The sequence below is a fragment of the Molothrus ater genome, chromosome 7, assembly GCF_012460135.2.
Source record: "Molothrus ater isolate BHLD 08-10-18 breed brown headed cowbird chromosome 7, BPBGC_Mater_1.1, whole genome shotgun sequence".
NCBI classification, from domain to species: Eukaryota; Metazoa; Chordata; class Aves; order Passeriformes; family Icteridae; genus Molothrus; species Molothrus ater.
In genome coordinates this window covers 17,553,332-17,578,734 of record NC_050484.2, presented here as the reverse complement: position 1 = coordinate 17,578,734, position 25,403 = coordinate 17,553,332, and the positions used below count along the sequence as shown (strand labels likewise).

Genomic DNA, 25,403 nt, shown 5'->3' with positions numbered 1-25,403 from the left:
ATTCGTATCTCTCACACAGTTGCTGCCCTCCTTTGATATTTGTGCATGGACCGAGGAAGATGTGGTGAGTATTCTATGTTAATGTGGCCAGGGTCCTGATGCTGGAGCTCTCTGACAAATTACAGCGGGCGTGGTGGGCGGGAAGGCTGGATCAGAACATCTAGGTGAGATCTTACTGCTGTTTGGTAAAGCTTGTGTCCCAGAAAAGCTTGAAAATGACCAGGAGTAAATTTGAGTTACCTTCATAAAACAGCCACATTCTCCAGTGTCCAGAAAATAGTGGGAGCTGGGAACTGCCAGCAGTCAGGAGAGCATTCCTGGGTCCTCATTCAAGGAATGTGGAAGTGCCCAATGACCCAACCCTGGACATGACAAAATGAGTTCAAAGGTTTTATCCCACTGTGTGCCACCTGGATAGCAAACAACTGAAAAAAAGTTTAGAGCTTTTTAGGGGGTGTGGAACCTCTCTTTGATATAAAATAATGGCATTGAGTACTTTATACTTTTTTATTCAGTTAAAAGTCTAAACAAGACAGATTAGTGATTTATCTCTGACACAGTGATGTGTCAAAATGATTTTAATGTCCTATCAAGCACTGCCTTTGTGTCTTATGCATCATGGGGTTGTTTGGCTGACATTTACCAAAGGACTGTCTGGAAAGCCAGTGTAAAATCCATAAAAGCCCTGGCTCCTTCACTTCAGCCCTTTTAGCACATGACATTTCTCAGTTGCTTTGGTCATTTCAGTTCTTCATGACCATAAACTGAGAAAGGTGGGTGCAAAATGGAAGGCAGTTTGGAAAAGCTAAATAGAAGTAATCACTTGCATTGGTGAGTCCTGAGTCCTTTATCCCAAGGTGAGAAATGTTTTTAAATTTTGTTCTAAAAAGGATAATTACTTGTGAACTCCAAATAACTGTAATACAAGACTTTGATAATTTGAACTTCAAGATTGATTCTTTTTTTTTGCAGTTTTTCTGGATGCAACAACTTACTAGAAAAGGTAAAAGCTATTCATACGTCCTTTCACGCTCACATTTATGAATTAATATACATTTGTTCATTTTCCCCCCTCCAATAAAGTGCCATGTGGATTTCTGAATAACCTCTTTTATCTTAAGGCGATGCTTCTGGTGAAATGAGTGTCTATGCTAGCTTGTTTAAGGAACATCATATCACTGGGAAGCAATTGCTTCTTCTAGAAGAAGAGGATTTAAAGGACATGGGAATTGTTTCCAGAGGACACATCATCCATTTGAAGGTATTATCAGCATATATTGAATGGTGCAGTAGGTTATAGTGTGAGTATTACAGAGTCTATGGAGTTTCAGTAGTGTTAGCAGCAAAAAAGTTTACAAAGCTAAATAGAGAACATATTTGGTATCTAAAATAAACAGAATTATAGCTTCATATGGATCTAGAACTCAAAGCAACCTGAGCATTTTATGAGGCATGAAAATGTGCTGTGGTCTTTACACTTCTCTGTAGTTCTTAGTTTTCTTGTGAGCTTGATAGCAGTACTGCTGCAGCTTCACCTAGGAGGGCCATTCTCCCAGCAGAAAAGCTTGGGAATCTTCAGAGAGAACTCTATTTAGCTGAAGGAGCAACAGATACGAAACAGTTATTTGAACTGAAATCTCAACTTCTCAATTTCCACATCTCATTTATGGCATAAAGAATATTTAGACTAACAAAATTCATTTGGACAACTTTAAAGCTGATTGACAGACAGGTTTCTTTGCTCTTAAAACTTTGCTTTTAAACAGTGTTTTAAATGTCTAATGTTTGTAATGAGTTAAAAAAAATCACGGTCTGGAAAATGTGATCATGACAGCAGTAATGGTATTAGTACTGTATCCACAGGAGAGTTTTCTGGCAGTCAGCTTTGGAAAAGAGATTCTATAAAAGCAGTGTCTCTAATTCTGTTGAGTCTCAATCATTTTAGATCCCAATTTGCTAGTAAAGAGATACTTGTATTGTAATTGCTAGTCCTGCAAATTTAGCTTTGTAAGTCACACAAATTTATTCCCCTTTTTCTCATCAGCCATTTTTTCCATGCCCACACACCATTACAGTTATATTTAATTTACATTTCCTACAGGGAAAATTATTGAAACTTAATAAAGTCAATAATGTCCAAAATGAAAGATCTCAGCTTCCTGGGTTGATTTGAGCATAAATAAAAACAACAAAAAGAAGTTCCCTGAACATCTCTTTTTCTGATTAAGCAGATCTGATTCTGAACACAAATCAGGGCCAATCTACCACAACAGTTTCCAGAACAGGGCTATATTTTAAACTCTTCTCACATGCCCTAATGTATCCACAGTGGAAAACAGGGCATGTGGGGTTGTGCTGTTTTTCATGCTGGTATTTGCAGGATGAGATAATAAATAACTCCCATCTGGTTTTGTTGATTTTTTTCCTAGACTGCTATTGAGAAGTTGACCCATGACTACCTAAATCTATTTCATTTTCCACCATTAATTAAGGTAAGTCTCACTGTTGATATAAGACATGCTTCTCGTGCTGATATGAATATTTCCCGGTTCTCATGTCTCAAATTTCCCCCATTCAGGGGAGGGCAAGGTTGCAGTTCCTACAGAGGATTGTAACAAATGTGGAGAGTCAACAGCAGCAATGGGTCACAGAAGAACAAATAATAGGATAATAGAAATTGTTTTCAGGGAAGTTCTCAGTTTGAGTACTTTATACCTTTTGTACCATGGAGCTGGTAGAATTAAATTAAATGACAACTGGTTGCAATTTGCTTGTTGTCATTAATCAGAAACTACTTTGAAGAGCCATTCCTCCAAACTGCTGCCACCAACTGGTCACCACTGAAGAAGCAGACCCCTGGCCCAGAATAAGCCCATAATTCCCCAGTCTGCTAATGTTATAGGAGAGAAGGGTGACAGGATGATTTAGTGTCTTGCCACCCTGATGTTAACCCATTAGTTTTCTGATAATCAGTAATAAGACCCATGCAAAAGTGAGGGAGTGTTTGGGAACTTTGGTTTTGCTAGAGCAGATATTTGCCTTATTTAATTCAGTAAGCTAACCAAGGAATTCTAGACCCCAAATCCTGAAGTAGCTTTTTTAGTCACAATTTATTGCACAGCAATAGAGTGAAATCCACGTAAAGAAAATTTTCATATAGCAAAACTCTGTTCCCTGGAGGGAAAAATGAAAAATGAAAGTCAGAGCATTGCTGCTTTGCTTTGCTGTGCCAGCTGCAATTCCAGTGGCAGAGGCCGTTACAGTGCTTGCAGGGACACTGCACTGTGCCAGAGCAGCTCAGCCAGGAGCAGGAAATGTGCAGCATCTCCCACTACCAGCTCTAAACCCATGCAGAAGCCTTTGTCCCTCTTTGGAGTGTGATGTCTCCTTTCTGTTGCCTGCCAGACTTGTCACACCTGAAAGGCAAATCCTTTCTGCCACCAAAGGGTGCGCTGCTGTCTCCCAGTGGGTTGTGATAGATGTGAATTCTCACCTTTGCCTGTTTTTTTGGCAGGATTCTGCAGGTGGAGCTGAAGAAAGCATTGAGAAAGTAGTGAATCTTGAACTTGTGTTTGGTTATCACTTGAAGCCAGGAAATGGTCCAAAGGTAAGCTGGGAGTGCTAGATGAGTTGGTTTGGTTAAGAGTCTCTACCCAGAGCGTCCAATATCTTCTGGACACAAAAGATAAATTTGCATGAGAATTCTCTTGTTTTGGAAAGTGCTGACTGAATGTCAAGGTAGCATATGGGGCTGCATCAGTGGTGAGGAACTGTTCCCCAGAACAAGCAAGGAAGAAAGAAGTGGCACAGAAAGTTTTGGCTGAAAGCTTTTGTTTCCTTGTGAACTATTTTTTAAATTGTAATTTTTATAATTTGGGATTTCATTTTGTTCCTTTTATCCCAGTGAGTGTGAAATGGTAATCCATTTATTCAAAAAAACCCACTGACAGTTGAGCAGTGGGATATGCCTGATGTTGGTGGGCAGACTTCCTTTTGTCTCAGCAAAAAGGAGATGCTGTTTTATGCAACCAAGAGGAGTTTGGGAAATACATGGTATGCATGGCTGCTGGCTGGGCAGGACTGATCCTGGTGGAGACTGTGTGCTCTCGTGGTCGTGGGGAAGGAGGGAGGGGTGGTTGGAGCACACTGCACAGAGCTGCTGTGCTCCAGCAATTGCCAGCGTGCCACATGCTAATCAAACCTCAGCTCCAAGCCGAGCTGCTTCAAGGATCTCTCGTTACACCCTGTGTAGCAGGAGCGTTGATGACTCCAGATGTTCCAGCAAAGGATTTCTACCACATTGTTTTTTCTCAAGAGTGAGGTTTGTCCCATGCTTTTTGTTTGCTTTGTCCAGCTTGCCATGGACTCTGAATTCAAGGGTTTTAGAATTAATCATCTATGTGGAAATGGTGTGCAAAGCATTTCTGAGCTAGAGTCAGGGGTTGTGACAGCAGGATTTGTTTCCTTTTGTATTTGATAAATCTGCATTGTGTGTCCACCCTAAACTTGTGGGAGGCTGACTTTCATCTTGTGTTATCTGGCTGCTTTGCTTTCAGGGCATATTGTTTGCAGAAGTCTCTTGATTTCTGTACTTGGTGGTGCTTGCAGAGAAAGCATTTAGGTTTGAACTTAGTAGGAACTTGTACTCATACTGAAATAATTTCATCAATTTGAAAAAGCTTTTTGTCTGGAGATTTCCTTTTTTAGTTTATTTCTTTTATCCTGAGTACTTCTTTTTCCTATAAAAATCTTCTTTATCACTATGTGAATTACTTAGACTGTCTCAGTGTTCTTGAATGCATGTTGCTTATGCAGCTGTACAGCTGCTTTTTTGTAGGTGTGCATTTTTCTCTCCCATGTGCAACTGACTTGAAGGAGCTAAAAGTCCATGAAAAAACTCATATCTCCCTTCCATTTCCAATATGGGCTGTGAGCCATAGTACAGGGAGTTGGGCAACCACCTGCAGGAAAGAGCAAAAGGAGGAAATAGACCTCTGAGCACTGGAAAGAAATTCATGTTGTACTAATGCCTTCTTGAGTTTGAAGATGAGTAGATGTTTTAGCCATGACAGCAAAATGTGCAAAGGAGACTGTATGCAAAGTCTGTGGGACAGAAGCTGAATTGTTATGAGAGGGCAGAGTTAGTTCAATGGGCCTGTGTAGTGTTGTTGTAACCTCTGCAGGCTTCTGACAACCTTTTTTATTTGGTCCTGCCTTCCCTGTGAGCTCCTAATTGGTCCTGTGTGCTCTGTGTGCTGTTGGGCCCTTTTCTAAGAAGCTGTGGTTGCATGCCAGGCATGCCTTCCCTGTCAGCTGCCCTGCTGCAGCACCCTGTGTGCTCAGTGATGGCATTCCAGGGAATGCACAGTTTGTCACCTGAGTATGTCTGGGCTGCAAACATCTGTCTGAGATCTGCACATTGTACCTGCCTTTAAAGATATTGCAGCAGAGCCAGTTTGAAAAAGTGAACTGGAAGGAGCAGGTTGGTTGAGTTTTTTGGGCAGAGTGCTAGGGCCAACATGGGCAAGTAATTTACATTAAACATAACATTAACAAAGACAGGTGTGGTACAAACTGTATAGGAAATTTGGCTAGCTTGCTTCTTTGAAAACCCCTGCATACAATCTTCTGGCTCCCCTAGAGGCTGCTTTGAGCTGCCAAAATGAACTGGGAAAAGGGTGAAAACCAGATTGAATAAACTTCTTTTATTGTCCCATTTTTGTAAAAGAATGGTGCCTGTTCCTGTAAAACTGGGTCAGCAGAAGCACTTGGGATCATACCTTCCACCATCTTTATAGCTAAAAAGCTGGCCTACATCAGTTTAAAAATAAAATTCTCAAAGGAACTTTACCCTAATCAGTCCCTATAACCAGCCTAACTAAGAAGCATTTCTCCTGTTTTAATCATGAGGAAAAAGAGGCAATAAGCTCAAATCTGGGTTACACATTGAGGGTGTGTGTTCCCTGGGTGGTGTGATGGCTGCTAGACTTGTGTACAGGGAGAGAGATTATTAGGCTCAGCTGGGAGGTGGTGCAGTGCAGCAGGAAGGGCTCTGTAAGGAGAACAGGTCATGCTGGGAGGTTTTACACCAGGCTGGCTCTGTGCTGGTCTCTGAGTCCATGTCCCTTTAGTTATTGTAGTGCATCTTCCGGTGTAGTTGCACATGGAACCAAGGCATCCATGTCACTTGAGGTGGCTCTGCCCAAGCTTGGAACAGGATGGACACATAGGACAAAAGCCTCCTGGTCCAAATGAAAGCTGGGGAGTGCATCATGACATACAGCAATACCACCAGATATAAAAGTGCTGGAGAAGCTTGTCCAGGACCCAGAAGCCATTTCAGGGGTGGTGGTTAATTCGGGTGTGTTTGGCTGGTAAGAGCACAGCACTCTCTGTGGTGTGAAGATGGTTCCTCAGGGCACAGATGTCCCCTCCTGGGCACCTCACTGTGCCCCATCAGCACAGCCAGCACACCTTTCTTCGTCAGCAGGCAGAAAATTAAGGCCTTAGGAATGGCAGTGCCTTTTAGCAAGGATCCTGCTGGATATGCTTCAGGACAGCATTTGAATGTTCAGCCTTTTCTGTATGCTGAATGAAACATTGACTTCCCAGTAAACAGCTTTACCAGCCCCATATTTTTTATCTAATTTAAACTGCATCTTGTAGTGGGATTATGTTGGTTTCCACCAGCTGACAGATGCAGTCATTTCATTACAGTTTCCTTCCTTTTTTAGCTACATCTTTGGAGGCTATAAAAGCTCAGTTGACCTTTGTGCTCTCTGAATGCATCAGGAGTGAGCACTGCAAAGCTAACCTGGTTTTTAGAGGTTTCTTTTCCAACACTTGTAGTTCAAGTTATGTGGTTACTTCCATTCACTGCCTTTTCATGACCTTTCTGTACACAGTTCCCAATGAGCTGAAAGGTGATAGATTTAGACTTTTTTCTCCCCCACAAATAAAAAAAAAAAGCAGGGGACCACCAATTAAGTCCAAGACGGAGAGTAAAACAACAAACCCTGGTAGTTGTGGCTTGAACTGATTTGCAGGACTGCAGGGGGAATTTTCAATGGCTTTCTCATCCTAGATGGCTCATTAAAATTTTCCAATCAGGGAAAGGTGCCTGAGCTATGTCGGCTCCACACTGATGAATCACCAAACCCCTTGAGAAGGATGCCTTACAGTCTTTTTGCCTTCTATTGATGCATTCTTTAGTTTTGGTCCTCAAAAGGGCAGATTTCACTATGCCATTGAATGTTTTCATTTTTTACCGAGAGTGGCACAATTTGACCTATATCCAAACACAAAGCCTTGAAGTTGGCTCACCATTTCGCCTGATTTTTCCCCACTTCCCTCTCCCTCCATTTGACAAGGTAAGGAGCAGAGCCTCTTCAAAGCCATCTGCTAACTGTGTGAACTATTTTCTAGCCTTGAATATCCAAACTGAGATGTATTTTAATGCTATTATTTAAATGTGTAGTGGCAAAGGTAATATACTATTAAGGCTACTTTAAAGTGACATTGTGACCAACTCTTCATGTGGAGAAGCCCAGGCCAGCAAAATGCAGGCAGTACAAAAAATCAGTACTGAAATAGTTGTAACTGGAATGTGGTTTCACAAGTGCTTGAGACCATTTCTGCTGCTTGTTCCTCCCCACCCTCCCACTATATCAATGCTCATAAATTCTTTCTTTACTTTCTTAAAAATAAAGCAAGAGCCAAGGTATAACATTTGAAATTTCAGCTCTACAGTTTTTCAGTCATTTATATTCTCCATGCTCTGTAGGTATTTTAACCCACTTCACTAAGTAAAAATGGAGGAGGAATTGGTTTTATCTAACCCTCCCTTTGCAAAATAATCACAGGTACCTTGACTTTCTAACATGGGGTTATTTGTCCTTATCTCAAAACCTCATCTTCTAAATCCTCCCTCTTTAATTCCATTTCAAAGCACAATGCTTTCAGTACTAAAGACTAATAGTTAATGCAAGAATCAGAGTAGCTGTGTTCATGTGCTATTTTCATAAATTTGTTCCTATTCTATCAAGTACTCAGTGAGGGGACACAAAAGATTACCTAAGCTGTAAAATAATACCACAGCCACATTAAAATATTGTCACCGCCATTGAGAACAGAATATTCTAGTCTGCTAAGAAGGTGGATCAGTGCAGGTGATCTGAGCTCATGGTATTATCTTCCAAAGACTCTTTTCAGGACCATGTATTGTTTTTGCATCAGGTGGAGCTGGTATAACTCCATCATCTCCACTGGGATTGCTCCAGGAGCTGTAGCATCCATGTGTGACTGAAGTCGAACTCAAGCCAAGACCTTTAAAAATCCTTGTGTAGACAGTGCTAGACCAGGGATTCCTATTAGAAATTATTTCATAGCCGTGAAGAGACATAGACTTTTCAGGTAGGTATTTTGTTCACTTGACTTTCTAGACTTTTTAACCTAAAGATTTATTTTTATACTTTGGCCACTGAATTAACTTGCTACCTTCCACACGTTATCTCTCACATACTGCAGACAGGTCTGCAGAAGCACAGACAGGTTCCCAGTGATCTGTAGGCTTGGCATGTGCTATCCAGACAAAAGCCTGGAAGAGAAGCCTTTGTTCCCAGCAGAACAGTGGCCCTGCCATGCCTTTCCTGAGCTCCTGAGCACCCTTGTTCCCTCAGCCAATGTCCTGCAGAGCTGCAAGTCCCCAGAGTGTGAGCAGCCACTCCACATGCTGCACTGGGGACATGGTGTCCCCATGGCTCCAGCTCGTTGTCCCCACGAGTGGTCCACAGGAAATGCCACTGCAGGAGGCAGTGTGTACAGGAGGGCACCCATGCAGCCCTCAGGGAAGGGACTCCTTTTTCATGCTTCCACCTTTACCATCCCACTGTTGCAAGGAGGCTGCTCATGTGGATGATGCCTGTGACTGCAACACCCCCGTTTGCTTCTGATCCCATGGCAGGGGCAGCTCTTGGTAAATGCTGGGGTATCACTGAGCTCTTGCCTTGCCTGCTGCAAGCCCCTGTTCTCAGGGCACACACAGCAGTGCCTGGTACTTCCCATTATGTGCCACTCTGTTGTGCACACAGCTCCACAGCCCTGGATGTTGAAGGGCACTGCCAGGGGACAGATATTTTTGGTAGTGCTGGCTGCTCTGTGTAACTGTTAAGGGGCCTTGTGCTTCTCCAGGCAAAGCTACAGCCAGTCAGTGCCTGCTGCCTCGCAGGGGAATAAGGGCTCCAGCTTGCAGGAGGCACCCAGGCAACTGATAACATAAATATATCTTCCTCTTGCTTTGTTTCTGTACATTTTAAGACCATCTCTCTCGCAAGGCCTCCCCTCCGCCCCTCTTTTTTTCTGCCTGCACAGCTGAAACAAAACCAGCGGTGGAGCCACCTTCTCTTGCTGGAGCCTGGCTGGCAGCAGCCTGCCCTGACCTGAGACACCAGCCATTGTTAAGGGTATAACACATTTACATATTTTGCAATAAAACATCAGTTATTTGCATTACTGTGTCAAGTTTTATTTGATTCTTTCACCTAAAAATGACTCATTTTCCTTTCTTGTATTTTAAAAACCAACTACTCTAAGCTTGTTTGAGAATAATCAAAAATTGCCCATTTAGCTAGAAGTCATTTTCTTTTCAAAAGGCAAATGTTATTTAATCTTTCAGCTGTTCATTGTGCCATCATAAATACTTTCTTTTCAGCACAGTTGTGGGGACTGAAATGAGCCCACTAATTGCCTCCCATTTCGACTGACATGTGGTGGTTTAGTGGAAAGAGAACACAGCGGGGAGAAGGAAATAGGAGGCTGAGAAAATGAGAGCTAATTATTTTCACTGCCTCATGTCAGGCTCTGTGTCAGCCTTGTTTTTACAAACTGGAAGGTTTAGCACTAAATAAAACAAACTGGCGTCATGTTTTTATATACTGGCAGTGTCATGGAAGCAGCTGCACATCTCAAAGACAATATAATGCCTGCATTCGCATGGACACCATCTGACAGCCACTGTGAGCCACTGCTAATGAGGATATCACAGTGGTGCCAAGTGAAAGGTGCTGAATTATGTATGATTCTTCATCAGTGCAGCAATAGTCCTGTACATCATTATGAGACATTGTTTTGCTGAAGAGATTAAAACATTCTTAGTTCCAGACCCTGCAACCTATACATGCTACAAGAGGTTATTAATGGAATTTTTAGGGAGAGTTTCTTGTGGATTTCTTTTTGGTTAAAAATATCTCATGGGACAAAGCTGTGGTGGGTCATGACACTATACATATAAAGAAGAGAAGCAAATTAACTATAATTGTGTTATCTTCCTTTAAATCCAGTATAATAAAATATAGTGTAGCAGGGTGATACATAATGATAAATAACCCAAGTGCTGTCACTAGATGTTCAACTCTAATGCCTTTAAAACAGCAGGTTTCAGCAGCTGAGATAGATAATAGCTAAGAATGTAAAGGAGCTTCTGGGGACCTAAATCATCAACATGCTACTACTTTTAGTAACAGCATGGCCAACATTTTTTTCTTATTTGTTTCATCCTGCGCTACATCTTACTTTTCTTCTAATATCCAGTTATCTGCTGCAATGCCATTTCCATTTTTATTTCAATCTTTAAAAATCAAAAAAGTTTCTTGCAACCACTGATTTTAAAATGAATCCTTGATTTGGGCCCCCTTGAAAAATGAAGCGCCTCCCTAGCCAAGGTTTTAAACTGTTGTTGCAGGATATGTGTTTGCTGTTTAGAGCCTGTGCCTGATCTTTTTCATTTCCCTTTCAGGTTTTTTTTGCAGACATAAACGCATATGGGGTTAAAGGAGTATTGTCACCACAGTAAGCTGGAGACTTAATTTTTAACGTGTTCTTACTTCCTGTTTCAAAGAGAAAGAAGCAGCTCAAATACATGTGTGATTTGCTTTTCTTTTCTACAGTAATTTTGAGAGGCTGTTGATTTATTGCCTTTGTCAAAGTGTTATTTGGAAATGTTTTCACACAGAGTTTTGCACGTTGTGCCTTTCAGTTCTGAAACTAGATAATTTTGTAAAACAAAAAGCTGATTTTTTAAATTTAGATCAAAATCAAGCAGGTAGATATTGGGAGGTATTTTAATGCTTGAATGACAAGATATCCAGGGAAGTCTCTTTGAAGGACTTACGTAAGCATATCTATCAAGCAGACACATTGAACAAGCCATTTCCAAGTTATTTTCCCACATATGGCTGGCACTAAATGTAGTTTTGATCTAAGAAGTCATATGGCTACAGTTCATCAAAGAATTGAAATTCATATGCTTGGTTTTTCTGGCCAAATTTTTGCTTAAATGGATGAGTATCTCCTATTATAAGAATCTGGAACTCCATTAGAAAACAGGGAAGTATGTCCCTTCCTTTCTACAGCACACAAATCTTGCATTTACTGTTTGGTTGAACAGAATGGTTACTAGGTTTGTAAGACAAGTAATCAACTACTGATCTTAGATATTTGCTAAGTGCCTTGATTCTAAAGTCACCTGCCTGCTGCCTTTCCCATTTCCTTCCTTCCTTCCTTCCTTCCTTCCTTCCTTCCTTCCTTCCTTCCTTCCTTCCTTCCGCCACTTCCGCCACTTCCGCCACTTCCGCCACTTCCGCCACTTCCTTCCACCACTTCCTTCCGCCACTTCCTTTTGCCACTTCCTTCCTTCCACCTCTTCCTTCCTTCCTTCCTTCCTTCCTTCCTTCCTTCCTTCCTTCCTTCCTTCCTTCCTTCCTTCCTTCCTTCCTTCCTTCCTTCCTTCCTTCCTTCCTTCCTTCCTTCCTTCCTTCCTTCCTTCCTTCCTTCCTTCCTTCCTTCCTTCCTTCCTTCCTTCCTTCCTTCCTTCCTTCCTTCCTTCCTTCCTTCCTTCCTTCCTTCCTTCCTTCCTTCCTTCCTTCCTTCCTTCCTTCCTTCCTTCCTTCCTTCCTTCCTTCCTTCCTTCCTTCCTTCCTTCCTTCCTTCCTTCCTTCCTTCCTTCCTTCCTTCCTTCCTTCCTTCCACCTCTTCCTTCCTTCCTTCCTTCCTTCCTTCCTTCCTTCCTTCCTTCCTTCCTTCCTTCCTTCCTTCCTTCCTTCCTTCCTTCCTTCCTTCCTTCCTTCCTTCCTTCCGCCACTTCCTTCCGCCACTTCCTTCCGCCACTTCCTTCCGCCACTTCCTTCCGCCACTTCCTTCCGCCACTTCCTTCCACCACTTCCTTCGTTCCGCCACTTCCGCCACTTCCTTCCTTCATTCCGCCACTTCCTTCTGCCACTTCCTTCCTTCTGCCACTTCCTTCCGCCACTTCCTTCCTCCCTCCCTCCCTTTTAATATATTTTCCCTTTTCCTCCCAACATCCCCTTGACTCTGACTCTCCTCTCTCTCATTCTCCCTTTCCCCTTTACAGTAATGATTTTCTAATAACACAAAATGAAAACCTTTCCAAATAAAATGAGGCATGTATTTTTGAGGGACCACAGCGGGTATCCTGTTATGGTATCTTGGTATCTGCACGGTCTGGCTGGAAAGTGCTCCAAAGAGGATCTAAAGGTTTGGGGACTGGATTTGAGGGACAGGAGAGTGAGTGTTTCTGTGAAGATGCAGTTCAGAGCTGGGGAAGGCAGTGTTTGTGCAGGCCTCAGGTATCCACCCCTGCACAGGGCAGTTTGATCCATGACTGCATGGAGAGGGATGCTGCCTGTGCAGCAGACCTGGCAAGGGGACAGGCAGTGGCAGTGCCCACCCCCTGCCAGACCCTGGATGATTTATTGATTGTTATTGATATTAATGACATTATTGATAATAATGATATTATTATTGATTTATTTTGTTTATTAAAATGAGATCATACTTGTCAGATCTAGTCTGCAGGGAAATGTGAGTGCACAGCACAAAATCCTGAGTCAGGAGGGCATGGGAGCCCTGGCACAAGGTGCAGCTCTAGCTCTCAAGTGCTTGGCACTGGTATTACTCAGAGATGGCAGGAGATGTGCTGAACTAACTGGAGGATAGTACTTTATGTTGATATTTTTTTCTTTTCTTGGCTCTGGTGTTTTTGTAAAACTTAAAAATGTATGAAGCATCTTGTCTCTAACCTCAGGTTTGATTTGCACTACCATGAATCTCCTGCAAAAAAGTCTGGCAACAAGAACATTGGGCAGGGAGAGGAGCACAGTTCGAGAGATGAGAAGTAGTCAGAGACAATTCACTTTGCTGTTGCTGTTCTGTTTCAAAGCATGTGCCCTCCTCACGTCAGAGCCAGTGCACAGTGCTGAACCTGCCTGGGACAGGATAGGCATTTCCATGGGCCAGCTCACAAGTGCGAAAAACAGGACATAAAAGAAACGTGCAAGGAGATACAGTCTGTGATTAGGAAATGGAGGCACAGGGTGACTTCAGCACCTGAGCAGGTTGCACAGGAAGCCAGTAGCAGAACTGGAAACTGAACTTGGTGCCTCTGAGTCTTGGTTGGTGCCCTGACCACTGAACTGCAGTTCCCATCGCTCAAACTCACACCAGGGCAGTGCGAAAACCAACTCGCATGGCCTCTCTGCTTGTAAAATGTGGAAGCTTTCAAAGCAGACAGATGGACACACAGGGCCAAATGCTGTCATAAACATAATTTCTTGTTGCAGTTCATAAATAATTATATTTCAGTTTTCTTTTAATTTGGAATTTCCAATTCAATGTGTGATGGAAAGCTTTGAGCTTTCTGAGGGCTGAGCTCCTGTGTTACACTTGTGAGAGACACACGTGCAGACACCACAGATGCACCACCTGTGCAAATGGGTAACTTTTAGGCTGCTATATGTTTGTCTGTGCAAATAACTGCTTACACAAGCCCGTGGCCCTAAGTGTCCATCTGTGTCCCCACTGAAAGTTTTTCTGAGCAAAACCAAGGTGAAAACTACCTTCTGCAAGCGCTGAGCCCACACCTGCCTTACAGGTGGCATGTGGCAGACACAGACCCCTGAACCGTGGGCACATCTGGAGGAGCTTCTGCCATTGTGAAGGGAAGATTCCCTCCTTCCTGTATGGGGGTGGAGACACTCTGCTTCAGTGGCAGAGTGGTCCTTCAGGGGACTGATTTTTGGAGGAGCTCAGTGCACTGCACAGTATTTCATCCCCAAAGCACCTGGCAGGCAGACAGCAAATGTTGGCTGGTTTGCACCATGGACAGGCAGTCTCTGGTCCCCAGTGGGAGCCTCCCTGGCCACAGACACAAACCCCAGCTCCAGCACTCAGTCCATGTGGGATGTCCTGCAGGATGCTGCCAGTTGTCACTGTTCAGATCAGGGGATTAAGGATATCTTTTATTGCTGTGGTTTATTAGACTCACTGTGATTATTTTCTTAGCTGAGCTTCTTTATCATTAAACTGCAGTTGGAGGCAAGCAGAAGTTGAGGATGCTCAGTGCCTCACTGTGCTCTCAGTATCTGAAATAACTGGGCTGTGATAACAAGCTCATCCTTTGGCCCATTATTTGAGTGATTGTCTTGAAGGTGTTGCACAGGCTTTGTCCGTTCATTCCTGGGTTCACTGGGACAATGTCCTTGTGCCTGGCTGCCAGCTCTGGCTGTGACCCCAAGTGGTGGCTCTCATCACTGCCCTGTCCCTCCACTGCCCTGGGGTGTGCAGAGCTCCCAAGCCACATGCTCCAGCAGGCAGTCTGTCCAGGTGAGGCCATTCAGGGACACCACACCTGAGAAGATATCCAGACCTATCAAGGTGGCAGCTGCCTCACAGGGTGAGCTGAGAGAAGAGGGAACAAGACAATGAGAGTTTTCCATTATCAACACTGTACTGCAAACATGTATAAAATGTGTACATGCCCCTTAACTTTCTCACTGGGTTATTTCTTCCCTTCATATATTGAGGATTAGATTTTGGTTGTTTCGGCTTTCAGTTTTGTTTCATTTTGGGTTTTGTTGTTGGGTTTTCTTTTCCTATTTGTATTCTAACAATCCAGCACTCTTTTTTTTATTATTCATAGGATTGTAAATGGAAAATGTACATGGAGATGGACGGGGATGAAATTGCAATAACCTACATAAAAGATGTGACATTCAACACTAACCTACCTGATGTAGAGATTTTAAAGATGACAAAGGTATTTACAGCCTTAAAGCTTTCAGGAATTCACAGATCTCAAACAAAGACATTAAAATACCACAGCAGTCGACTTTTGTGCTTGCAGAAGCTCAATCTCTTGACAGCTTTTAAATAAAATGCACATTTTAAATAGAATTGTATCATTATAGGAGTTAGGTATTTTGGTTCTCCTTTAAGCTGACAATAATGTTTACAATAGAAAAATAAGAGAAGGAACTAATTTATATTTTCTTGTTTTAATTCCATGTTATATCCTCTGAATTTATTACCTGTTTTAATGAAACGAATGTTCCAAAAATTGCTTTATTTTTCAAGAGAAGAAACCAATTTAAATGTTCCAGAAACCTCATGCGATTTGTCTGGGGGGTTTTGTCGGTTTTTTTTCTCTTTCTTTTTTCTTCTCTCTCTCTTTTTTTTTTTTTTTTTTTTTTTTTTTTGTGTGTGTGTGTGGTTTTAGAACTTTTATCTGGTTCTAAAACTCTCTCTTTCATGCACCAGTGAATTGCAAAGACTGAAATCCATCGCAGACAGTACAGCACTGAACATCTGCAATTCATTGGCACTGAGCATTTTACCCTGTGTCAGAACCTGCCTGTAAATATTTGCCAGTAAGCATTTAGACTGCTTTTCCCTAAGGAACAGAAGTTTTGTTGATGCAGAGGGCATTTTGTTAGCTATTATTTTAATTGTTTGTTTTTATTAATATGCTCCACTTGATAATAGCTAACAAAATAAATTTCTAACTGAAAAAATATACAGCTTGATTGCCAATTAGAATGCTGCTCTAATGTGCACTGGTAAAAACACCCAAACTCTTGAGTGCTTTTAACTGTGAATTTTTGTGGCAAAATTGGGGGGGAAACTTTTAGTCATTTTTTCCTTTAGAAAAACAGATTGTCAACAGTCAGAATTTTAAGGAAAATGTGATATAGGTGTATTTGCCAAAAAATATTCTAATATTTAATTAATGCTAACACTATTTTTATGGTTAGTCATTTCTGGAACAACACTTGTGATTTTTTTTTTGTTATTATTATTACTTTTCTTATTATTATCATTAGTTTTCTGTCTGATTTTAATCTTGGACATTTCAATTTTTCCTTTAAAAAAGGCATGAAGTTAATTAAACTAACAACTAGATACAGTAAGACTAACTTTTCACATACTTCAACATTTTTATATTTGTCAAGAAATATCTTTGAGAATCTCTAGATATTTGTTCTTGCTTTCCTCTGTAAATCTAGCAGAAGAAAAAGTGTACACACACAAAATTGAAAAAGGTTCATGCCCCCCTGAAAATATTCCATGTTGTCTCATCTGCTGTGTGTTTTGTATGGCAATCTCTTCTCATTTCCTTTTGTAAACGAGGAAGTAAATATTTCAAAATTATACTGCTTTGTCTCACAGAATTTTAAGGAAAGTATTGATGTTAGCAATATAGGAATGAATGAAAAGAGGCAAATATAAATCCCTTCTGGGTGATTTAGAAACAAGTTGGGCGATGAAGAGCACCTTATAAAACTCCCACCATGTTTTTTCCAGCCACCTTTTGTAATGGAGAAATGGATTGTGGGCATAGAAGAGCACCAGTCTGTAGAATGTGTTGTTACATATGAGGTAAGCTCTAAGAAACAAATAAAATAGTTGATCCAGGACAAAACCTACACAGGAGGTGTGAAATAACATCCTCTGGCTTTGTTATATCCTATAATCAAGTTCTCAGCAGCCTGTAATTAGTTGTAAAATATAAAGTTCAGAGCAAAAGCTGAATGAAGTTTACAGAGACAATGGCCTCAGACTGCTGCCTGGGATGATCCTTCCTCCCAAGGATGAAAGCTCCTTTTGCTTGAAGTGTAATGGTCAGTGTTGCTTGCATTATTTAAAGAGGCTCGTTTTTCTCTTTTCAATGATGTGCTAATTAGGAGAGCAGAGAAGAAATAGAAAAAAAAAAGAGAAATCAAGAATAAGATAAAATAAAACCCAGAATACAATTTGATGTGATAGAAATTAGTTTTGTAAAAAAAGTTTGCAGTTACTTACAATACTGATTTTTTAAAGACTAACTCTGTATGTCAGAAGAAGGTTAATAAATGAGATTCCAGCTCTGTCCTGACCAAGCATTCAGGCAGTGATGGAGCGATGGGTAAATCCTGGACCTTGCTTGCTTTTGCCAGAAGTAAAGAAGTAGTTTTATTTCAGGCTGAAGTTTCTCTCAGGGGTCATAGGTCCTTAACAGCAAACGGAAGGATACTCCAGGAAAATTTTGTTGGGGACCCCCCTGCAAAAATACCTTAGTCCTACCTCTTTTAGTAGAAAGCAGTGCACATTTGATCCTCATTAACAGAACTAATAAAATGTATTTTTGTGTTTTAGAGGAAGGCCTTCAGATCTTTCCTCCGCAGGGTACAAGAATTGAAGCAGTTATTCACTACCACATTTTTAGCATAATCACAAGTACCAGCCAAAATTATCTTGAGTCTAAAAATATTTGAGAACTAGCTAAGTGGTTTTGCAAAACAGGCTCTATATTGAAACAACTGCTGCCACCCAGGCACTAGTGGAAGTTCCCTCATAGGGGAGTTTGGTGTGTTGTGTGTTTGTTGTTATATCCTCACACTTGTTGTGTCCTTCCTGAGCAGAGTGATGTTAGAGCTCCCAAAAGCACAAGGCACATCCAGGCTATCTGCTGGAGCAAGCTGAAAGCACAGGATGAGGTTGAGGCAGTACAGCTCCTGATACAGACCTCGCTGCCCAGTTCGGAGGGGAATTCACGGAGCAGATCTGACTCTGGTAAGTCAACACACGTGAACTTTATTGCTGACATGGGCAGGGCATGTATGGGGAGGACAGCAAAAAGTCAGTGCATGTCACCCACTCAGCTTGGTGTCACCTGCAGGTGTGCTGAGGGTGCACTCAATCCCTCTGTATGTCAGTGATGAAGATTATAAATAGCACTGGTCCCAACATGGACCCTCAGGGACACCACTTGTCCCTGATGTACACCAGGACTCTGAGCTATTGACCTCTGGATGCAACCATTCAACCAATTCCTTATCCTAACAGTCCATTCTCAAATCCATCTCTGACCAGTTTAGAGAGGAGGATGTTGGGGATCATGTCAAAGGCTTTACAAAAGTCCAGATAAATGACATCTGTAGCTCTTCCCTTGTCCACTGATGTTAAGATCAGGAAGCTCCCCCAGTCCTCATCCTGTTGTCTATTGACTTAATAGGTGTGGGAAGAGAGGCTGACATTGAAGATTGAGACAAAGCCTTCTCCCCATCTGTTGTTACCAGTTTTCCAGTGCTGTTTATCAGGGGGTACCCCTTCTTTGAAGTTCTTATTTTGTTAACATAGCTGAAACCCTTCTTGTTATTCTTTGCATCCCTTGCCAGGTTCAGTTTCAGCTTTGTTTTGCCCTTCCTCACTAGATCCCTATACAAACAAACTTCATATCTATACTTTTCCCAGGCTACCTGTCCTTGTTTCCACTTCCTGTGCATTCGCTTTTTCCCCCTTACTTTTACCAGCACTTCCGTACTCAGACACACCAGTCTCTTACCTTCTTTGTCCAGTTTCTTGCTCCTGGAGAGCTCTTGCACTCTCTGAAAGACTTCCTTAAAGATCTGTCAGCTCTATTCCACTCCCTTGTCCCCAGGGGATCCTTTCCTTATGTCCTTGAGGAGCTGGAAGTCTGTTTTCCTAAAATTCATGGGCCTAACTACCCAACCCATGTCCCTCAGGACTGCAAACACTACCAATGCATGATCATTGCAGCACAGGCTGCCTCCAGTCTTGATGTCCCTGATTAATTGCTTACATTGGTGGCCATCAGATCCATTTTTCCCCCTGGCAGAGCTGCCTGTTGCCTGTCTCTGAAGGGTAAGGGGGATGCCCTGTATGCTCCTGTAGGAAGCAGGCTGGAAGGAGTCCATGGTGATAAGCTCACACTCGACTGGAGTGCTTTGTCCAGCTCTTCCCTCCCACCCTTAGCCACCCAGCACACAGCTTTGCACAGATGTGGTGGTTGGACAAAGGGCCCCTCCTGTTAGAGATGTGTGGGTGCTCTTGCTCTGGCCAGGGCTCTTGCAGGGGGACACACATACTGAGGCCGTAGCCTTAGAGACAAGGAGTCCCCTGTGGATGATGCACTGTTTTGACAAGTACAATACTGCCAGCCTGGCAGGCCCAGGTGCTCCTGACATCCTGCTCTTCTCTGAGGAATTGTGGAAATCTTCCCACAGCATTCTTCTTCCACAGCTCAGCTTGCCCATTTGAGCCAGCCCTGGCTCATCATTGTCTGACCTCTGGAATGGTGTTTGTTATGGCTTCTGGAGCTTAATTTGTTCAGTGAGGTATGTTTAATAATGCAGTGGGCTTTACAATGCAGTTTTCATTTCCTAATACATTTATGCTGCTGACAGATTCACACTCATCTCAGTTGACTCTAGCACAGTTCTGCCTTTAAGACCTGCTGTTGTTTTTGTAAAGATGTTTGTTAGCCAAGCTGTTTTTCACTATGAGTTCACGGTAGGGCTACAGAAATGTTTGGGTTGGGACACCTTGTTCCAGCAGTACAGGAACTGGAACAAGATACCAGTGAGCAGAGGAGGAATTTCTCAATTTTTTACACTACTGGCAACTGTAGAAGAATGGCCCTGTGAATTGAGAGGTGCTGGGTTTGAAGTGCAGACACATCTAACACGAGTGTACTTATTCCTAAGCAATTATGATCCATTTGCAACACAATTACATTTTATAATGTAAGTGAAACCTAGAACATGTCTGAAAGATACATCTTTACTCCAGATTAGCTTTGCAGATAGAAGTTACCCTGGTTTTGGGGTGACGAGCCCTGCAGCCATACCAAGTGTGGTGTGTATCTTCACAGGTTGGCTCAGCTGCTGTAAACCCAAATGGTTGCTTTTTTTTCAGTGAGTGGTGGGAGAGCTTGTCTGTCCCTTTGGCACACTGGAGGAGTTACATGGAAGCACTAATGTTTTGTCAGCAGCCAATTGAATAGGCACTGTTCAAAGGAGGTGGGTTACCAGCCAGCATGAAAGCTGTGCCTCAGCTCTAGCAAACCTTCTGGCCTGTCTTCTTTACCAGACCACCTATCCCAGGTTTAAAAGACCACCAAATCCAAGCACAAAGGTAAGGGTAATACCTGTCTAATAGGCTAAAATAACTACCTCTGTGGGCTACCGCACAGAGCTCAGTGTACAGAGATGGTGGGTCAGAGACCACGTGAGGGAGAAGCCCCCCAGCCCATGAGAGGCATGAGAAGCTCCTTCTCCCAGCCCCAGAGGGCACACTGGAGATCCTTGCTGGGCAGCTGGATCCTGGGCTGGCAGCTGCTGTTGGCTGTAAGGAGCAAGGACTGAGCAGCCTGAAGGGAGCCCCTTGTTCAGGGAGATCAGCACTAGTCCCATAGCACATGTGAGGGCCACCTGAGTGTTGATAACAAATGAAGATCCAAACTTGAGTCCTGAGCCTGCTGTTTCCAGGTTTATGAGGTCGGTGATTTACATCCACAGCCTTGGTCAGAGGGCACGGGGGAATGGCAGAGGCAATAGTTTCTAGCAAGTACATGTTGGCATGCATGTTTCTTTTGAAACCAAGACTTTCAAGGAGGTTGAGAAGCAGAGGAGGCAATTCCCATCTGTCTTTCTGTGAAAGAAGGTTCACCTCTGAGTGCAGGTGGAGCTATCTGCTGTGTCAGTGTCATACACACTATGACAGGGAAGACAGTTTCTTTTTGACATACTTGACAATAAGTTGAAGTGATTTAAATCTCTTTGGATTCAAACAAAGTCTGGGGAAAAGAGGAGTTGAAGAGATCATCCATTACATTTTAACAGGAGAAATCCTAATGAGGACAGAGCTGCTATCCAGCTCCCACAAAACTCCCCATGGTCAATGAAGTGTTCCAGCGAGAGGCAGAGAGGGTTATGCTTTCTTGTTGGAATGATATTAGCAATCTTTAAGGACAAATAATTCAAATCTCTCTAGAACAAAATTATTTTAGCTGCTCCCCATGAGTCTTTGGCCAGAGCTGTGGCCTCAGATAAGAGGAAATCCTGTTCTCTGCTCTACCCACAAAGTAGCAAACCAGGCAGCCTTTGCAGTTCAAATGGAAAATTTACAGCTATTGTATTTGCTAAAGGCTTTCATGGAAACCACAGGACTGACTTTCAAAACCACTTCAGTGTGATCTCTGAAAGCTACAACTTTTGTTACAACCCCAGGGCTGTGACAGTAGGTGTAGAGGGAACTGTAATACCCTGAGTTGCTCTCAGTTAAGCACTGTCTGAGCCAGCCTGCCTGAAGCCTAATGCCTCACTGACTTTTCCACATACAGAGTCAGTTTTCTGCATGAAGCTGGATGCAAAGTAGATTGAATTCTGAATTTTCAGTAGCAACAACAACTAAAGTAGCTCTGGTTTTTAATGGTGTGTAGCAGTTTGAAAAGAAATTGGAGGCAGAGGAGGTGAATGTGGCTGCTGCAGCTGGGATTTGCACTGGCTCTGCACTGCTTCCTCTGTGCTGGGCTGTGAACAGCACGGCTGTGCCAGCTGCGATGGGTGCAGCTGGAAGGCAATGTTGCAGCAGTACCTTGGGGTGACCTCTGTGTCAGCTCCAGAGGTCTCCAGGCTCTTTTCTAATGAAAGCTGTGGAGAAATCTGCTGAGGCTGCCAAGAGCATCACAGGGCATGTTTAAAACCAGGTTGGGTTCAAATGACCAGAAGGCACTTGGGGGTGGGAACCCACCTGAACAGCCAGGTGGATGGCTCAGTAACCGTCTTCTAGTCTAAGCTCCGTAATCTGCAGTGGCATCAGAAATATTTGTATCAGTTGTTATGTTAAAAGCCCAACATTATGTTCAAGCATAACATTGAACATACTCAAATCTAGGACTATTTGCTGCAAGGCTGGGAGGGGAAGGGTGGTTTGAGGTTCTTCTGAGAGAAACCCTGGTACGTAACCTCACACCTTCGGTAAACCTGAGAGCGGTTTTCCATCGATTCACAGAAAGCTGACTCTGTTTCCCTTCCCTCGCCAGGCACTGACAGTCAGTGGATGCAGACCCTGCGCATGCAGCAGCTAGCAAAGGCCATTTCCCTCCAGCACGGCCACCCGCACAGCCCGAGCACGGTCACGCACTACCTGCCCTACCTGCGCAGCCAGGACTCGTACGCCGCGGCCGTCCGGAGGACGCGCGCTCCCGTCAGCCAGCAGCTCACGTCCATCAGCCACTCGAGGAACTCCTCTCCCCTATCGCACAGCTTGATGAGAAACCTTTCCAATCTGCACTTGAACTCAAAAGGCAGCAGCGCCTCCAGCACGGCCTCTGACACCCCTTCAGAGAGGGACAGGTCTGCCGGCCAGGGCAGGACCGCCTCGCACGGCGCTGCCTCCCGCAGCTCCTCGGGCGGGCGGCGCAGCGGGACCGGCTCCCCGGTGCCCCCGCGGCCCTCGGCAAGGCCCGGCAGGACTGCTCTGCCCGCGGGCCCCCCGGCTTCCCAGCACCGCAGGTACCCCCGCGCCCCTCCGCAGCCCTCGGCCATCCCTGGCATGCCCCCACAGGGTGACGGCGAGCCCAGGAGGGGCGAAGGGGAGAGCAGAGCCAGCGAGGGCGGGTGGATAAAGGTGCAGCACGCAAGGAAACCCCACAGGCAAGCCGCCGGCAAGCCGGGAAAGGAGAGAGCCAGGGGGAGCTGGCGGGGCCGGAGGACGTTCTGAGAGGAATTTGGCCCTTTATTTAACTGAACGTTCAACCTAGAGAAGATATGCCTGCTCCTGTTCAATTTGCTGCACCGAAGCTGGTACCCACCTGGCTGGGGCCTGCCAGCGGACAGGGAGAGCTGCCACCTCTCCTCCGGTCATTGTCAGCACCAAGGGATTTAATTTGGTTTTCTCCCCTCTGTTTGGCTGCTCATGTTCTCAGCTGACTGGACATCCACTCATTTGCTTAATATGTCAAAAATAAATTCCGTAAGGCACAACCAGGTGCCACAGTGAAAGGCTCTCAGTTTCATCCTTGGGAGAGTTGTGCTGTTACCTCTCTCCTCACCTCACTTTGCTTCTAAGTGCTGAGTCCAGCTCTAAGCAGGGTCTTCTCACCCCTTGTCTAGTCTGCTTCTGCCAGGGCTATAGGAAGAGGTATATATTTCAGCATAGTCTGAAAAAAAGGGACACAAGGACAGTTTTCTTCAGGTCCACTTTGGTAGCTTCACTTCTCCACTTCTCCTTCTCAGGAATTTCTTACTTTGTTCCTTAATAAAAGCCCCAACATTAGTTACCCAACACCACTGAGCACACTCTGTCACGTACACAGTTGTCTTAATCAGAAGGAGAATCAAAAACTAGGCTTTATTCTTTTGGGGGAAAAAAAATTAAAATAGAGTGAGAAGAAGGCATTGCCTTTATCATAGTTACAACTAACCCCACTGAGGTCTATAATAATATTTATCCCTGTGCAGCTGGTATTTTTTAATTGAATTTTTAAATGTGGCCAGACTGTGTCACTTTTGTCTTTCAGTATTCAGGTAGTAAAGACAAGGTCAGCAAAGTTTCTGATTAATGTGGTCTTTAGCTCTGCTGAGAACAAAGACACAGCTTAGACTCAGTTGGCGTCAGAAAGTTTCTTCGTGGCCTTTTCACTCCAAGTTGATTTTACACAATTAAAAAGGAGAAAAAAAAGTTTGGGTTTCACAAGATGCAAGAGAGAAAAAAAGGAAGAAACAGATAAAGGAAGCTGAACCCAAAGCATTGCATGGTACCCTCTGAAAGCCAAGGAACTGTAAATTAGAGATGCCTTTGAACAGGGTGCTGCACAGCACCCATCCCTTGCTGGCACACCATGGTGAGCGATGCCGGCAGAGCTGCAGGCACATCACCTGCTCAGGGTGAGGGGGTATCACCACAGCCCTGTCACTGGATGGTCTAAAGGACATGTAAAGTCCCTGCTCCACACAAAGGCCACTCCTGTGGGTACTTGCAGCTCTCCTTTTTCTGATTGCCACCAGCCCCAGTGAGGGCTGAGCCCTGGAATGAGTTTCCAATACCTACCAGAGTGGACTGGGACTCACATTTCATGAATTCAGGACAGATCCACCAAAACCAATGGAGCAAGACACAAATGACACCAGGTATCAGGATTTGGATTTCTGTCACTCAAGTGCCTTTTCCTCTGACAACAGTTTAGAGCAGAAAAAATATAAGCTTTACCTTGAAGTGAATTCAGCTGCATGTGATGCCCTTTGGTATCAAAGTTTGCCATTTTCTTGTTGGCTTCAAACTGGCTGAAAGCTAGTTACCCAGCTTCTGACCCTGGTTTACTGAGCCTGACAACTAATTTGAGGGACATGGACAATCTAGCACTGGATGTTTCTCTGTCACAAGCAGGGGACTGGGATTTTGTCTAGGTTGGAGATCCTTCCCTGACATTTCTTGCCATGACTAAAATGGGCTGTAGGATACCAACTGAGAGTAGTTGCTCAGAATGTGCTTGTGTTACTAAAATTTGGATATGTATCTCAGGAATCACAGTTGGGCCTGTACAAATCCTAAGAAAGAGATTGCAAGAGTTTGGAAGGTCACCTTTCTCTTCTAGGACGATCAGGATGGCAGTGCAGTTGTACAAGCCTGAGATACTGTGGGCTGGTGGTGGCAGTTCAAGATTCATCAGCTGTCTGTGGTTGTTCATCAAGATGTCCAGCAGGATTCCTCTGCTGTTTGTAGGCTATTTAATGCCGTGCCTAATTTTAATCTGCAATGTACTGTTTGTCCACATCTGTTGTATTAAAGTGTTCATTAGCATTTAAAGAAGGAGCGGATGGTATTGATCATGCCCATTAAAATTAAACAATCATGCATTAGTGACTGATTAGAAATCCTTTTGCTGTACCAGCATTGCTGGTTAAAGCAACACTGAGTAAACTTGTGAAAAAAAATTTAGCAAGATTTAGTTTTCTATCTTGTTTTTTGTCACTTTTGATGTGGCTACTCTCTATCTTGATGATAATTCGTTATAAATAAAAATGTGCTTACATTCTTACACATACCCCCAGTATTTTACAAAGCTGAACCTTTTTTTTCATGTTTTACTAACATGCAGCTAGAAGACCATGCACAGCAATGTGTAAAATCAGACTGTCTTGGGCAACTACGCCTCAGGAAATGCTCTTTGGAAGGGAGCCATGTTATGTTCGTTTAGGATTTTCTTACAGATCTGTTAAAGGCAACCATATTGAAGTACCATTATGTCTAGGTTTGCATGCCAGGAGCTG

At 43.5% G+C, this 25,403-nt stretch overlaps 1 protein-coding gene across 1 annotated transcript in view; it reads left to right on the top strand.

Moving 5' to 3' along the window:
• The window catches only part of MAP3K20 (mitogen-activated protein kinase kinase kinase 20), a 93,118-nt gene extending 67,941 nt beyond the window's left edge, over positions 1-25,177 (top strand). The window contains exons 11-19 of the mRNA XM_036386487.2: positions 20-64; positions 973-1,003; positions 1,122-1,261; positions 2,430-2,492; positions 3,515-3,607; positions 14,993-15,109; positions 16,654-16,728; positions 17,751-17,901; positions 22,175-25,177. Coding sequence (XP_036242380.1) covers positions 20-64; positions 973-1,003; positions 1,122-1,261; positions 2,430-2,492; positions 3,515-3,607; positions 14,993-15,109; positions 16,654-16,728; positions 17,751-17,901; positions 22,175-22,854 — 1,395 coding nt within the window. The 3' untranslated portion in view covers positions 22,855-25,177. The remainder of the gene's footprint in view (positions 1-19; positions 65-972; positions 1,004-1,121; positions 1,262-2,429; positions 2,493-3,514; positions 3,608-14,992; positions 15,110-16,653; positions 16,729-17,750; positions 17,902-22,174) is intronic.
• The last annotated feature ends 226 nt before the right edge of the window (positions 25,178-25,403 follow it).